At 49.3% G+C, this 15,401-nt stretch overlaps 1 protein-coding gene across 4 annotated transcripts in view; it reads left to right on the top strand.

Moving 5' to 3' along the window:
* The window catches only part of DSCAML1 (DS cell adhesion molecule like 1), a 166,509-nt gene that overhangs the window by 129,566 nt on the left and 21,542 nt on the right, over positions 1 to 15,401 (top strand). For all 4 annotated transcript variants that reach the window (XM_083480327.1, XM_083480326.1, XM_083480328.1 and 1 more), the window contains 6 exons: positions 7,534 to 7,733; positions 8,038 to 8,134; positions 9,013 to 9,141; positions 10,586 to 10,753; positions 11,924 to 11,994; positions 15,028 to 15,268. In XM_083480327.1, the coding sequence (XP_083336453.1) occupies positions 7,534 to 7,733; positions 8,038 to 8,134; positions 9,013 to 9,141; positions 10,586 to 10,753; positions 11,924 to 11,994; positions 15,028 to 15,268 (906 nt within the window). The remainder of the gene's footprint in view (positions 1 to 7,533; positions 7,734 to 8,037; positions 8,135 to 9,012; positions 9,142 to 10,585; positions 10,754 to 11,923; positions 11,995 to 15,027; positions 15,269 to 15,401) is intronic.

Genomic DNA, 15,401 nt, shown 5'->3' with positions numbered 1-15,401 from the left:
TTGGGCAGCATGTCTGGCAAGGGAAGAAGAGACGGCTGTGGTGGATGTACTCTATACAGTGGTGCCCCGCAAGACGAATGCCTCGCAAGACGGAAAACCCGCTAGACGAAAGGGTTTTCTGTTTTGGAGGTGCTTCGCAAAACAAATTTCTTATGGGCTTGCTTCGCAAGACGAAAATGTCTTGCGAGTTCCTGCTTGTTTTTTCCTCCCCCCCCCCTTTTCTAAGCCGCTAAGCCGCTTATCAGCTGATCCGATCAGCAGATAAGCCACTAATAGCGCTAATCCGCTAATCCGTCAATGGGCTTGCTTCGTAGGACGAAAAAACCGCTAGACGAAGAGAATCACAGAACGGATTCTTTTCGTCTTGCGAGGCACCACTGTAGTGAGCTCCTCTGCACCAGTCAGGCTGAAAGCAGTTATGTGTGTGGATTGCAGATGAGTCAGTTATTTGGGAGCATCGTAAGCACCCCACCCAAAGTAGTGGCTGATATGTGGTCCCCTTTGCTGCTCCACTGTTAAAAGACCGGAGCCAACCCATCATGCTACCGTCTGCTTACCAAGCCAATTGGGTTTGGGAGGTGGGACATCCACCGAAGAGACAAGGTCAGGCGTCTTTCCCAAGGGAGGCTGCTGCTTTGGACCACTTGAAGTGTTGAACTGTTGTGAGGCCTAGCTCCAAGGGGGAGTGGCTGTGGCCCTCAGGCAGATCCAGGCGGGGAGAGAGGTTTCTGCAAAAGGCTGGCCTGCCCCCTCCAGGTATGTCTGCCCACACAGGAGGGCAGCTGGCTGGCTGCTTGCCATGCTCCTCTCTCCTCCTCTGGCAGTGCTGAGGTGGCACTGTGGGCATTGACCTGGAGCCTCAGAGCTTCTCAAGACCAGGAGGGATGAAGGGTGGCTTTGTCCTCTTAATGCCTCCATCCATCCAAATCAAGATGTGGGGGGGGGGGGCAAGTAGAATTGGTTTCCAGCCCCAACTTCCTGGACCCTGCCCAATCCATGCCAGATCTCGCCTGCGCCTTAAATCATATCTCATTCTTCTCAGCGGGCAGTGCCTCTCTTGCCGTTACAAGCCTGGCGGGGGGCAGGAATGCCAGAGCTGTTCATGCCCCTGGTGGTTCCATGTGCTGTGGATTAAGTTGCTTCTGTTGACCTTTTCCCTTTCTGCCTTTTTTCTTAACAAAATTTAGAATATTTACATCTTGCCATTTTCTAAAGCTCTACCTGGATGCTACCCAGAGAAAGGGCAAAATGCAGACATTGTACAATGGGCAGCTAGCTTCTTTCAGGCTGAGGGCAACATTGATCCATGATCAACCTTTCTGGGGCCACTTGCCCAGAATGGCAAGGCCAAAGTATAAAAGTTAGTGTGGCTACTTATTTATAAAAGGGGTAAAAACACATTTTGATATAACAGAATCAGAGCAGAGGGCCAGCAGGAATGGCGACTTTTAAAAGGGAGAGGCAGGTTTGGGAGGGTTCTGGGGGACAAGAAAAAAGTAGTATTGCGGTATTTCAGTGAAAGTGCCTCTTGCACTAGTGAGTAATATATATTTAAATAAATAAAATGTGATTTGGAGGTGCTGGTGTGGGTGGGCACAAAATCCTGTTGGCATCACAATATTGCAGTGGAGACCTATGAGATCAGTCAGAGATGATAGATAGATAGATAGATAGATAGATAGATAGATAGATAGATGATAGATAGATAGATAGATAGATAGATAGATAGATAGATAGATAGATAGATATTTTTGATAAATAAAAAACCAAAATGGCAGACACTAAACTCGTTTTGTCTTCATGGCCACAAAACTCATTTTGTCTTCATGGCATCACTGCAGGCAACCCATAGAAGCAGTCAAGATTTAAAGAACCACAAAGAACCTGCTAGGGGACCACACGCACCCTGCAGTTAGCTACTCCAGCTGTGGAAGCCAGCTAACCAAAAATTGTTTGTTAACATTTTGATTTTAAAATCCCCAGCAAACATCATCAAAGCAGGAGCAAAGGAGTAATTACTCATCAGTAAAAGAACCAGGAGTCAGAGTAAAAGTGAAATGAATCATCCTATTAAAAGTGTGGGAAAACTGAAACCATTTGGTGCCTCCAAGTCACCCAGGTCTGTGGTCCAGGGTGGCGGTGGCCCCAAAGCAATAGCTGTATGGAGGCTGCCCACCGTCCAGAGGACATTCTCCAGGCACCTGCCAGGAGCATTCTCCTCTGCCCATCAGTCCCAAAGGAATCCCTCCATTTCCCACCTTGTGACTTTCGCAGAGCCATTTTTATTTCCCCTTGTGTTCCTTGTGACCCCCAGAGGCTGCTGCTTGTTTCTGTTCTCATAAACCAGTTGGTGGCTTTTCCCCCATTGCGAGAGGCTTCCTCCCCACCCCACCCTTTCTGGCTCCTCTGCACAGTCTGCGGCTGCATGCAGCATCTCCCTCTGCAGGCCCAGTTTTGTGTGGGGGAGTTTCTGAGGCTGGGAGTCCATGCAGCTCCCCGATACGCCCTCCGCGGTGTCCACACGTCACAAACGGGAGTCGCCTGCAAGCCAAGCTTTCCCCGGCTGCTAATTGAATTCCATTGCTAGGGAAAGCAGAGGAGCCGTAGCTCATTAAACCCTCTTGTGCCCCATTAGAACAGTGTGTGTTGCCTTTGCGGATTGTCATTACCATATATTATGGCACTGTTTGTGTATGCCGTGCATTTTTAAATCTCTGCTCCCTGAGCCTGCTTGGCTGTGTGCTCGGCTCCCCACCCCAGTGCTCTTCGGCAAAGCAAGAGCCAGGAGCAAAAGCCACAATGGGGGCATTCGTGCGTGGCTGTGGTGCCTAGTGGGTAACTGCAAGTACATGGAGGAGCATCAGGGCAGCTCCAGCTGTGATGCTCCAGGCACTGGAAGGGCTGAAGCGGCCTTGTGGCAGAGGAAGCCCCCCTGATGCTGATGTTGCACAAGCCGAGGGGGTGGGCAGCAGGGAGCCGATGGATGCAGCCCTCCCCAAAGCAGGCAGGAAAGAAGTGGGGCTGTGGGCCAGGAGGAGGAGGAGGTGCTGCCTCACCCCCCACACCCCTCACAGCAGCAGACTTTGGCCTGGCTTTCCATCCTCCTTGGATCTCCACTTTGCCTCTTTGCAGGTCAGGCCACTGAGAAGGAGGGCAGGAGGCTAGCCTGGGACGTATTCATTGCTTTCGTGATCACTTGCCGCCTTTTGGGGGGCATAGCCCACCCAGCTCACAACATTAGCTATACAGTGGTACCTCGGGTTAAGTACCTAATTTGTTCCGGAGGTCTGTTCTTAACCTGAAACTGTTCTTAACCTGAAGCACCACTTTAACTAATGGGGCCTCCTGCTGCTGCCGCGTCGCCGGAGCACAGTTTCTGTTCTCATCCTGAAGCAAAGTTCTTAACCTGAAGCACTATTTCTGGGTTAGTGGAGTCTGTAACCTGAAGTGTATGTAATCTGAAGCGTATGTAACCCGGGGTACCACTGTGCAGTCATACCTCGGGTTGAAGTAGCTTCAGGGTGAGCATTTTCGGGTTGCGCTCCACGGCGACCCGGAAGTAACGGAGTGCGTTACTTCCGGGTTTCGCCGCTCGCGCATGCGCAGATGGTCAAAATGACGTCATGCGCGGAAGTGGCAAATCACGACCCACGGACACGGGTTGTGTTCGCTTCAGGATGCGAATGGGGCTCCAGAATGGATCCTGTTCGTATCCAGAGGTACCACTGTACTAACACCCATGGAAATTAAATGTCAAGAGCAGCAATACTTGGTTTATTTGTCAGTTTATACCCCACCTTTCTTCAGAGCAGCTCAAGGCGGAGTACACTGTTCTCCATCTATTCATTTCACTATCACAATCCCTTTGAGGAAGGATTTCTTAGGGGACAAATTCGCCCCCAAGTCTAGCACTCTGAACTACTACACTGCGCTGTCTATCTGACACCATGCCGTTACAGCAATCCATTGCAACTCTTTTAAAATGAAGCAAATGAAAAGCTGCACTTGCGGAGGCTCTCTCTGCTCTTGGGCTGCAGCCACCTCTCTTTGAACTCTCCTTTCCTCTTGGGCAGAAAGTTTCTGTAGCTGGCAGGCAGCATCCAGGTGGGTGCGCCTGGGAACCCCGGCATCGATTGGGTTGCCCGCCAGAGTGTGGCGTCCAGCCGAGCTCCGTCTTGATTAACTGGAGCAGGAGGGTCATTAAAGGCTCGTTACTCCAGGAGGCCTGCCAGGAACGCTGCTCCTCAGCAGAACCTTTCCAAGAGCGGGTGTGCTTGTTGACGTGCCGGCTGCAAGGAGCAGCTCCTTGGCAGCAGGGAAAGGATTCTGGAGGGAGGAAGGGAGGCAAGCTGGGCTAGAGAGGACCACCTCTCCTTTTTTCTCCTGCACAGGTGGTGGTGACCCCTGTGGAAGAAGAAGAGCATAAGGTGCTTCCTTCTGCTGAGTCAGACCATAGTGCCACCTAGCTCAGAAATGTCTGCACCAGGGGTGGGGAGCCACCTGTGGCCAGTCTTGGTCTGGGTAACGTCAGCTGGTGGGCAAAAGAGGGCGGGGGGATTTGGTCCTGCTGGGTCCATCTCCTACAGCAGCGGTTTTCAACCTGCGGGTCCCCAGATGTTGTTGGACTACAACTCCCATCATCCCTGAGCTCTGGCCTTAAACACTCCTTTAAGTGGCTTTGCAATGTTTCCATGGTGGGGCACGGGCGAGTGGAGCCTGCTGCCCCAGGCTAGTCCTCACCACTAAAGCAATATCAGCCCCGGGCGGTGTCATGCTTGTGGCTGGTGGTGCTTGGGTAGCCAGGGCTAGCCTGGTGCAGTGGGCTCTGTTCGCCTCTGCACTCCACCCCCAGTGAGGGTACGCACCCCAGGCACTGGTGGGACCTGCTCTGTCCTGTAGCCCTGCTTGATCAGAATGACAGAGGAGGGGGCCCAGCAGATGCCAGAGTTAGCATTGCCAAGGTTGCAGGTTCGACCCCTGTAAGGGACAGCTGCCTATTCCTGCACTGGACTAGATGATCCTCAGGCTCCCTTCCAACTCTTCAGTTCTATGATTCTTTAGGGGCTGCTTGGTTCCTGCTCCTTTCCTCCCCTCCCCAACACCCCAGCATCTTCGTCATCCTCCTCCTTGCTTATCAGGTGTTGGAGGGGGTGGAACAGATTTGGAAGCGTCCCTCCTTTGGCTTTTATTTAAATCATGGCCCTGCACATTAAATCTCCAGCATCTGCAATGCAAAGTCAGGCTGGCTTGTTGCTGTGAAAATCTCCCTCTGTATTCTGGCCAGGTTCCTCTGAGTGAATTATGCAAATCTCTGATGGAAAAATATTCCAGGGCACTTCCTTGAGAGTGTAAAACCTTAGTCAATAATTCATACTCGCCTGTCTCTGGCTGCGGCTTTTTCTTCATTATAACTTGCGCCTGGTTATTTGTCTTTCACATTTTATTGTATATCTGGGTGTAATACTATGCATTATAAAATTTATCTGCTTCATTATTTTATGATCCCTAGTTGTATAATGCCAGGCAACGTCTCCACTTCTGGCTGCAGTGTTCAGCACTGAAAGTCTCTGGTTGTTGGGGAGGCGCTTGGCCGCCTTGACAAAGCTGGTGATATTGTATCATGGAGACCGAGGAGGAGCAGGAACCCCCTACGTGTAGCCCCCCCCCAAACTGGGAATTAGAATGAAGTCTTAGTTGTTTACTAGTGCATATCCAAAGGCATCTGCAGAGACTCCCAGGTCCCTGTGCTCAGCCAAATGGATGCAGTTCATGCTTTTTCTTTTTAAATATTTTTATTAGGAATTTAAACAAAACATATTAGCTTACAACATATCATCCTTGATTTCCCCCCCATTTCCCCCCTCCCCCCAACCCACCCTCCCTTCCTCTCCCCCGACTTCCCTCAGTTCCAATCTCTGGTTTCTCTATAGATGCTATTCTCTGCATGTTACAAAATTGTATAAATCCTTAATTTATCTGACTGGTTATTATCAGTAAAAAGTTTGTGGATGTTTATTCAAAGCCTGCCAAGGAGTCCAGTTCGCTCTATTTCTTCTTTAAATACTTTGTAAAAGGTTCCCATTCGTCTTTAAAGTCAGAGTTATCCTTGTCCCGTAGTTTATGTGTCAATTTTGCCAGTTCTGCATAGTCCATCAGTTTCTCTTGCCATAGTTCTTTAGGTCTTTTCCTACAATCCCTAACAGAAATGCTTCAGGTTTCTTAACAAATGTTATATGGAACATTTTCTTCAATTCATTGTATATCATTTCCCAAATTTTTAAAATTTCATTGCAATCCCACCACATATGGTAAAATCTCCCCTCCTTCCAACACATAGGATGCAGTCAATGCTTGTGCTGGGAGTGGGGGTGGAGGGAGAGTCCACAGCTGGACTCCGGCCCCTCCCCATTTGTTTGCTGGGCTCTTGCCCCAGGACTCCACCCCCCAACACACCTTGGGCCATGCTAGGGCCTGAGTGTCTCGCCAGTCTTGCCTTGGCTAGCCTGTGGAAGCAGAATGGTGACATAGCAGAGGCTAAAGCTTGGATGTGGGTAGCGCTGTGGTCTAAGCCACTGAGCCTCTTGGGCAGGGGTCAGCAACCTAAGGCCCATGGGCCACAAGCAGCCCATGGGGGTCATTTAACCGGTCCATGGACCCCTGCCACCCGCTCGGTCGGCTCCTGTGCGCCGTGGTAACCCGGCACGGATCAGAGCGGGGACTGCTTTCCGCGACACTGGCCAGCTTCCCATTGGCTGCAGGAAATGGCGTTTGCGCATGTATGCGCACACACACACTGGGGCCCACCACGGCTTCTGCGGGACCATGAACCGGCCCAAGCCACAAAAACTTTGCCAACCCCTGCTCTTGGGCTTGCCGATCAGAAGGTTGGTGGTTCGAATCCATGCGATGGGGTGAGCTCCCATTGCTCTGTCCCAGCTCCTGCCAACCTAGCAGATCGAAAACACACCAGTGTAAGTAGATAAATAGGTCCCGCTGTGGTGGGAAGGTAATTGGTGTTTCTGTGCATTCTGGTTTCCGTCACGGTGTTCTGCTGCACCAGAAGCGGTTTAGTCATGCTAGCCACATAACCCGGGAAGCTGTCTGTGGATAAACACCGGCTCCCTCGGCCTGAAAGCAAGATGAGCGCCGCAACCCCATAGTCACCTTTGACTGGACTTAACCTTTTCTTTTTTAAAAAAGCTTGGAGCATGCTGGGAGTGTGGTGGTGATGCTAGAGGTTGAGCCAGACTATGGGTTGTGGGTGTGGAGCAGCTGAGTATAGTCAATGGGTTTCTGGTCTGCCTAAAACCCTGGAGAGCAGTTCTGGACAAAGCTAGTCTTGCTGGTTAGCAGGCCAATCTGGGATCAATCCTTCTTTCCTGGTTTGTTGGAACTGGATTTTGCCTTCCTCCCCTGGCTTCCCCCTCCCCCCACCTTGACAGAGCACCCCTTTGCTCCACCTTCCTCAAGCCCCTCTCTAGTTGTACAACACACACCAGTGCCCTGCTCTTCTGTTTCTTCCTCTTCTCACAGTCCCTGCCATGATCACCTCTCACCCCAACACCACCATCGCCATCAAGGGGCAGGCCAAAGAGCTGAACTGCACGGCCCGCGGAGAGCGGCCCATCATCATCCGCTGGGAGAAAGGGGACACCGTCATCGACCCAGATCGCAACGTCCGATATGCCATCGCCACCAAGGACAATGGCGACGAGGTCATCTCCACACTTAAAGTGAGCAATGGGTTGTGGGGTGGGTCGTGTTGGGTATCTTGTCATTGCCTGTAGGGCCTGATGATCCTGGCTGATTCCCATGGCAAACTGGGAGTGGCTGCTGTGAGCATCCCGCCACCTCCGATCCTATGCAAGGTGCTGCCATTGCCTGGCCAATGTGAAAGAGTTCCTTTCTGATCCAGTTGGAAGGATAAGGGAGGACAAGTGTACCTATGAGTTGGGGCATGGGAAGGAGATTGCAGCCTTTTCAGGCCTGCCCTGGACAGACAGGGGCTCGTTCTGAGAGAGGGTGTCTTGTCCGCAGCTCAAACCAGCTGACCGCGGGGACTCCGTTTTCTTCTCCTGCCATGCAATCAACTCGTATGGTGAAGACAGAGGTCTCATTCAGCTCACCGTCCAAGGTATTGTGTTTCCAGTGGAGCTACTCTAGTGGGTATTTGTGTGAGAGGGAGGAGGGAGGGATGAATCTGTCGCCTCCAGTTTTGCATGTTTCCAGTCCTGACTTGACTTTCTGCATCTCTTTATGATTCATTTTTTAATGTCCTCATGAAAATTCATCAGCATTTTGATGCAAGTCATTTACCCTAATACACTGCATTTTTGTACGTTATTTTCACTAATTATGCATGTTTATGCATGCTGTCCATTAATATACAATATTTTTTTTGGTTTGAGAACTGTTCTGCAAAACATATATTGTTTTGGGAAGTGTGAATTTATTCTATGTATGTCTGCGTTCGCGTGAGAGGGAGAGAGAGAGAGTACATAAAAAAATAAGACTTTCAGAAGAGTGCCAGTGAGAAAATGGCACGTTCTTCTTTGCGCAGGCCATCAAGATTGCAACCACCCATTGCAGTCCTTTACTGATAGTAGTTTTGTAGCGCTACTGTTGCCTATTCAACAGAATGAGAAACATCAAGGAATACCAATTTCTAATTTCCTGCTCACGTTCTTTTTCCTCTGTGACCTGTGGAAAGAAGAACTTGAGCACAGCTTCTGTGTGTATGTGTTTGTTTGCCCAGCCTTTTACGTAGACCCAGAGCCAGCCCAAAGCAAGATGTGAATGAGTAGTTTACAAGTCAAGGGGCGGAGAGAACCTCTTAATTAACGTGGTGGACGTGGTGCTATTCTATGGAGGCTAATATTGCTTGATCAGCCCCTGCTTCTTTTCAGGAGGCGGATGGGCAGGCAAGCCTAGCAAGCAGGCAGAACTGTTCTGGGATTGGGTGACCAAATGGGTTGTATTTCTCTTTCTGACCCCATGTTTCCCCCCTCGCAGAGCCACCAGACCCTCCCGAGTTGGAGATCCGGGAGGTGAAGGCTCGGAGCATGAATTTGCGCTGGACGCAGAGGTTTGACGGCAACAGTATAATCACCGGCTTTGATATTGAGTACAAGAACAAGTCTGGTAAGCTGCTCTGCTTCTTGGAGAGCCATGAATGTGCTTGGGTGCAAAGCGCTGAATGATGAGCTTTGTTTTTGCTTTGAAGAAGTAGTCTAGCACACAACTTGTGTGCGCGTCAGGAAAAGCTTCGCAAACCTCATCTCAGTCCTATTTGCAAGAAATGCTGTTGTTACATTTATTAGCAGCAGCGGCTTGGTAATGTGCTGCGGAGGGAGGGGTGAAGTTCGGAGAGAGAGGCTTGCCTTGAGACCAAAGTTCAATTCGAACTGGGGCCTTCTTGCCTTGCATTGGTGTTGTAGGATTCTGCGTTAAGATGAGGACAACTAAATAATGTTGACAATAAAAAAGTGTTGTTGGAAAACTGCATAGCAAGTTCCACCACCCTCTCATCCCATAGAACAGTGGTTCTCAACCTGTGGGTCCCCAGATGTTGTTGGACTACAACTCCCATCATCCCTGAGCTCTGGCCTTGCTAGCTAGGGGTGATGGGAGTTGTAGTTCAACAACATCCACAGGTTGAGAAAGTCTGCCATAGGACATAAATTGGATCAAATCAAATGGTGCCATTTGGTCCAGCATCCTGTTCTTACCTCTTCTGGGAAACCCCCTAGCAGGACCTGAATGCAATAGCAGCGCTCTCCTCCCTTGCGATCCCCAGCAAAGTGTACTGACAAAACTGTTGTGACATGTTGGGAAAAGTAGCTTCTGTTTTCCAAATAATACCTTCAGCTGAGGCAGCCACTTGGCCTTGCAACCCAAGCCCTTGCTGCCCAGGAACCATCAGAAACAGGCTCCTGTGTCTTAAAAGCAGCACCTCTGTTTTACCAAAGCTGCTGGTTCCTGTATAAGCAGCGGTGAAAATCTGCTCTGGCACCACACCCTCCTTAACAACAATAACCAGCGTCTACCTCCCCCATTCCCCAATGCCATTGCCAACAGCTGCATTGGGGCAGGTGGAGAAATCGGGGGCAAATAATGAGTGGGTGGCAAGGCCACGGAGGGTGTTGAAAGTAAGGATGAGTAGCTGTGTTGGATCTAGGACAATCAGGGTTTAAAATCACATGGCTGTGAGTGGATCAGACACCCCACTTCACACCTTTGCCCTCAAATAAGCAGAATTAATAACATCAGCAACAAAAAGAATGTGTACAGTACTTTCAAATGTTCAAAGAAACCCCTACAACGTCCTTGTTCTAACCTTTGCAACAAACCTGTAAGGCATTTGTCCATCACCATATCATAGTTTTGGATCTCCTCGTATGCAAACACAAGGAGAAGGAGGGGCCACTGCCAAGTCTCACCCTCTCCCCCCCCCCCAAGTGCATCACCTCAAACTGCCAGTTCTGGTCATAGGAGAAGGCAAGGAGCTCAGCACATACAACTCTGCTATACATCTGGGTGTGAATGGTGGGCTGCACGTCCCTCACTAGCTCCCTCTTCCTTCCAGATTCTTGGGATTTTAAGCAATCGACTCGCAACATTTCCCCAACTATTAACCAAGCCAACATTGTGGACCTCCACCCGGCTTCCGTTTACAGCATCCGCATGTACTCCTTCAACAAGATTGGCCGCAGCGAACCCAGCAAGGAGCTGACCATTAGCACCGAGGAAGCAGGTACTTTTCCTCATGCCTCCTTGGCAGGCCTCAACCTGCTTCTCTTCAGCTTGCAGCTCTCTAGCCCCCCACCCCACCCTGCACAGCTTGATGTAAACTCAAACAGGTAATAAATACGGTGACCCTGGTGATGGGGGAAAGGTGGGAAAGAGGGAGGATGAACCCAAGATTAACAACAACAACAACAACAACAACAACAACAACAACAACAATTTATTATTTATACCCCGCCCATTTGGCTGGGTTTCCCTAGCCATGCTGGGCGGCTCCCAACAGAATATTAAAAACACAATACAACATCAAACGTTAAAAACTTCCCTAAACAGGGCTGACTTCAGATGTCTTCTAAAAGTCAGATAGTTGTTTATTTCCTTGACATCTGATGGGAGGGCGTTCCACAGGGCAGGCGGCACTACCGAGAAGGCCCTCTGCCTGGTTCCCTGTAACCTCACTTCTCACAGTGAGGGAGCCGCCAGAAGACCCTCAGAGCTGGACCTCAGCAGGATTCTTGCTTTAGCCAGAGAACTCTTCTTCCTGCTCTGTAGAAGGATCAGCATTTGGAGAGCACATTTCCTGTCCCTGTGGGACGCTGACCGTGGTCCTGGCTATGCTGAAAGGAGGCATTCTCCTTTTGAACAGAGTTAGCCCCATTGCTTTTCTGATTAAGAATCCTGGGACACGATGTCACCCTGAGAAGTCTTAGCTGCATCACAAGACTACAGCAGTAGGGTTCTATGTAGGAATGTTCAATCTACTTTTTGGGTTTTTTGGGTGTGTACACACCACCCGCCACTTTCTGGTGCTCATTGGTCATGCTTGCAAATTATGAGGCAAAAACACCAATGCCTAAATGTCCAGTGGCAGTTGTTGCCTGTGCAAATAATATTTAGGAGGACATTCTGCTTCTCAGCCATACAGAGTAAAGCCTGCAGAAAAACAATAACAGAGACTCTTGTGGCGCCTTGTTATGGCAGAGGCTTTTGTGGATGAAGCAGATTCTAGTTCACTGAAGTTCATTGTGCCTCAATAAAAGTACTTCTCAGCTGCTTAGTGTTTTTTCTTCTTCCAAATTTCTCAGTGGTGTACCAACAATACAAAGCACCATAAAAAGTAAAGCCATGTTGATGTTAAAAACAAGGCTTCTTTGTGACCCCACCTCTACTTTCACAGCTCCAGATGGTCCCCCCATGGATGTCACCTTGCAGCCCATGACATCCCAGAGCATCCAGGTCACTTGGAAGGTATGTGCATGTTCAGATGCTAGTTACTTATTCGAATCATTTACCATGTGGATGTCAGGGCTGGTTCAGCTGCATGTCAGCACGGAAACTCAGAGACGAGCAGTAAAGTTGACTCTTTATTCAAGGAAACAGAGAAACCTAAAGTGAGACTGGCCCCCGGAAAAGAAGTTGCCAGAGCTGGGGATCTGGGCCTCCCACTTTGCCCTCCCCATCCGGCTGTTCCCCTGCAGTCTTAAACTCCTTTGGGGAGGCCCCCCCCCCCGCACCCTCTGTGTTCATTCTTCTGCTACATGCAAAAGTCTCCGAGACCTTGGAGTCAAGGGGAGAGGCGAGCAGAATACAGTAGGACCGGCAGGCTCCGGTCAATCTGTTACAGCCTCAACCCCCACCTCCTCCTCAGCTGTCTGTCCTGTACCTGCTGTGCTTTCTGCCTCTTCTTCCTCTCTCTCACTCAAGCCTGTTGCTTGTTCAGTATCCAACCATTTCTCATGGTATAGCCACTCCCTGACAAAGTCTGGCTGCTATAGTGGTGGTGGTGGAGTTGTTTGTGTGTTTGTGTGAATTGTATGTGCTCATATGAGAATGATCATGATTTCTATGAAATGTTAATGATATAATGCATTTATGTTTGTGTTTTTAAATGTAAGGGAGACCTTGGTAACAAGCAACTAGCAAATATGTAGGATGCTCCCTTTATTTGAACTCCCATTGCCTGTTGCAGAGCAGAAAGGGAGGCTCTCTGCTGTGCCATCTTCCTAGGCTTATGCTGACGAAAAGGAAGCCAGGCTAGGGGTTTATGTGAAGGTTTCATAAAGAGCCTCCAGCCCCATTTCTGTCTGCATTGTGGCCAGGACTGGGGCAAACGTCCCCCCCCCCCCAAGCACTAAGGCTTACGCGAGGGTGACCCGCTGAGCTCATGGCTGAGTGGAGATTTGGACTCAGGGCCTCTTTGGACCATAGCCCTGCACTCTGCCTTCATGGCAGGCTTGGCCTGGATAACCTCGCTGTGGAGGTAAGCCACCAGGCAGGTATCTCACCTTTGCCAGATACTCATTCTTCCACAGATTTTATTCCCCCCCCCCATGTGGAATCAGGGCAAGGTTGGAGCAGAAGGCGAGGACAGAAATGTTAAGCTTTGAGTTGCCTGCCTACAACATGCTCAGGCAAAGGTCGATAAAATTTAGGCTCTGATTTATTTTCCAGAAGCTTTATAATGAAAAATAAAATTGATTAGCGAGTTAGGAATCAAAATGAAGCGGCCAGTCGGTAAATTTAGGGTCCCAGCATCTCTTGCTTGCTTCCGCCTCTCCAGTGATGAAAAACAGATTAATGAAAAATAAGATTCACTTGAAGCATAAGTCACTCTGCTTTAAGGTTGTTTCAACAAGATGGATCACTCCAGCTTTGTAACATAAATTTGCAATCAGCCCTATTGATTTGTTAATGCTTCAAAGAAATATTGTTAAGATCGATTTAGACCTGGTCTTCTGCATTTTTAAGGCCGGCAGACTTGGTTGTGTTTGGGATTTTGTGTGGGGTTTTCCCACCTCCAATCCAAATCATCCAGTTTTGGAACAACTTCTGACGAAATGGAGCCTTTAGTTTCATCAGCCTGGTCTTATAAAATATTCTGCCAATAGGGATTCTGTTTCAATTTTTAAACACCTTCTGAAAACTCATCTATTTCTTCAACTTTCCATGATAGTTAGCCAATGATACCTGACTTTAATTTTTTAAGTGTTTTTATTTTATCTCGATACTATTGTAAAAGGGACGCAGGTGGCGCTGTAGTCTAAACCACAGAGCCTAGGGCTTGCAGATCGGAAGGTTGGCAGTTGGAATCCCAGCGCACGGGGTGAGCTCCTGTTGCTCAGTCCCAGCTCCTGCCCACCTTGCAGTTCAAAAGCATGTCAAGTGCAAGTAGATAGGTACCACTCTGGCAGGAAGGTAAATGGTGTTTCTGTGTGCTGCTCTGGTTCGCCAGAAGCAGCTTAGTCATGCTGGCCACATGACCGGGAAGCTGTCTGCGGACAAACGCTGGCTCCCTCAGCCTATAAAGAGAGATGAGCGTGCAACCTCAGAGTTGTCGCGACTGGACCTTACGGTCAGAGGTACCTTTACCTTAATATTGTAAACCACTTAGGATATAGAAGTATATAAATATTTTAATAAATAACATAAATGAAATTTCCTATGAAGTGCACCCTCTTTACAAGCTAATTAAAGACAGTTTTCATCCTGTATGTCTTTAACATTAGTATTATTAAGACTGTTTATGATTACTGTGTGAGTGTAGCTCACTGAGAATCTAAAGCATAAACAGTTGTTGTTTTTCTAAAATACGAAGCTGACTAAGGGTAACCCTAGCAAACGATTCAGGAAAAGCCAGATGCTGGAGAGTTGTGGCTCAACTAAAGACTCTGGCCATTATTCAGAGTGGGCCACTTCAGAGGGCTGAATGCCCCACAAAGGCAGCCTGGCACTTAGGGCCTTTCTGCCTCAGTCACCAATGGGACCGTATTTGCAGGATGTAGCCACTGCTAATGAAAAACAATTCTAAATTCGCAGAATACATTTATTATGGGTGCTTCATACCAGTGGCTGGGTTATTTTCCAACTTTTTAAGTCCAGACTGGGTTCTGGAAAGAGAAGCTCCTACCCACCCAAAACCTGCAGGCTTGCAGGTTGTCCTGGAACACTCTTCTGCCCTCTGCCCTCCCACCCCACCCACTACTGCCCCACAGTATCTCTATGCCAGGGGTCAGCAAACTTTTTCAACAGGGGGCCAGTTCACTGTCCCTCAGACCTTGTGGGGGGCCGGACTATATTTTGGAGAAAAAGAAGAAGAACGAATTCCTATGCCCCACAAATAACCCAGAGATGCATTTTAAATAAAAGGACACATTCTACTCATGTAAAAACACACTGATTCCTGGACCATCCGTGGGCCGGATTTAGAAGGTGATTGGGCCGGATCCGGCCCACAGGCCTTAGGTTGCCTACCCATGCTCTATGCCCTCTCTGCCTCTGCAGGCCCCTAAGAAGGAACTCCAGAACGGGGTGATCCGTGGCTACCAAATTGGCTACCGGGAGAACAGCCCTGGAAGCAACGGGCAGTACAGCATTGTTGAGATGAAGGCCACAGGGGACAGCGAGGTCTACACCCTTGACAACCTGAAGAAGTTTGCCCAGTATGGTGTGGTGGTGCAGGCCTTCAACCGTGCAGGCACTGGCCCCTCGTCCAGTGAGATCAACGCCACGACGCTGGAGGATGGTGAGTGCCCAGAAGTCCCCGGGCTGTTCTGAGGACCTTTTTCTCCTTGTCTTGGGAAAGGCCAAGGTTTGTATGAGGTGCCACAGCACTTTCCCACTTGCACCAGAGGTTGCAGTATCCCCAAAGGTTTCCG

The sequence above is a fragment of the Podarcis liolepis genome (assembly GCF_965112155.1).
Source record: "Podarcis liolepis genome assembly, chromosome: 16".
NCBI lineage: Eukaryota > Metazoa > Chordata > Lepidosauria > Squamata > Lacertidae > Podarcis > Podarcis liolepis.
Note: the sequence above shows the minus strand (reverse complement) of the source record. Positions and strands in the feature narration are given on the sequence as shown.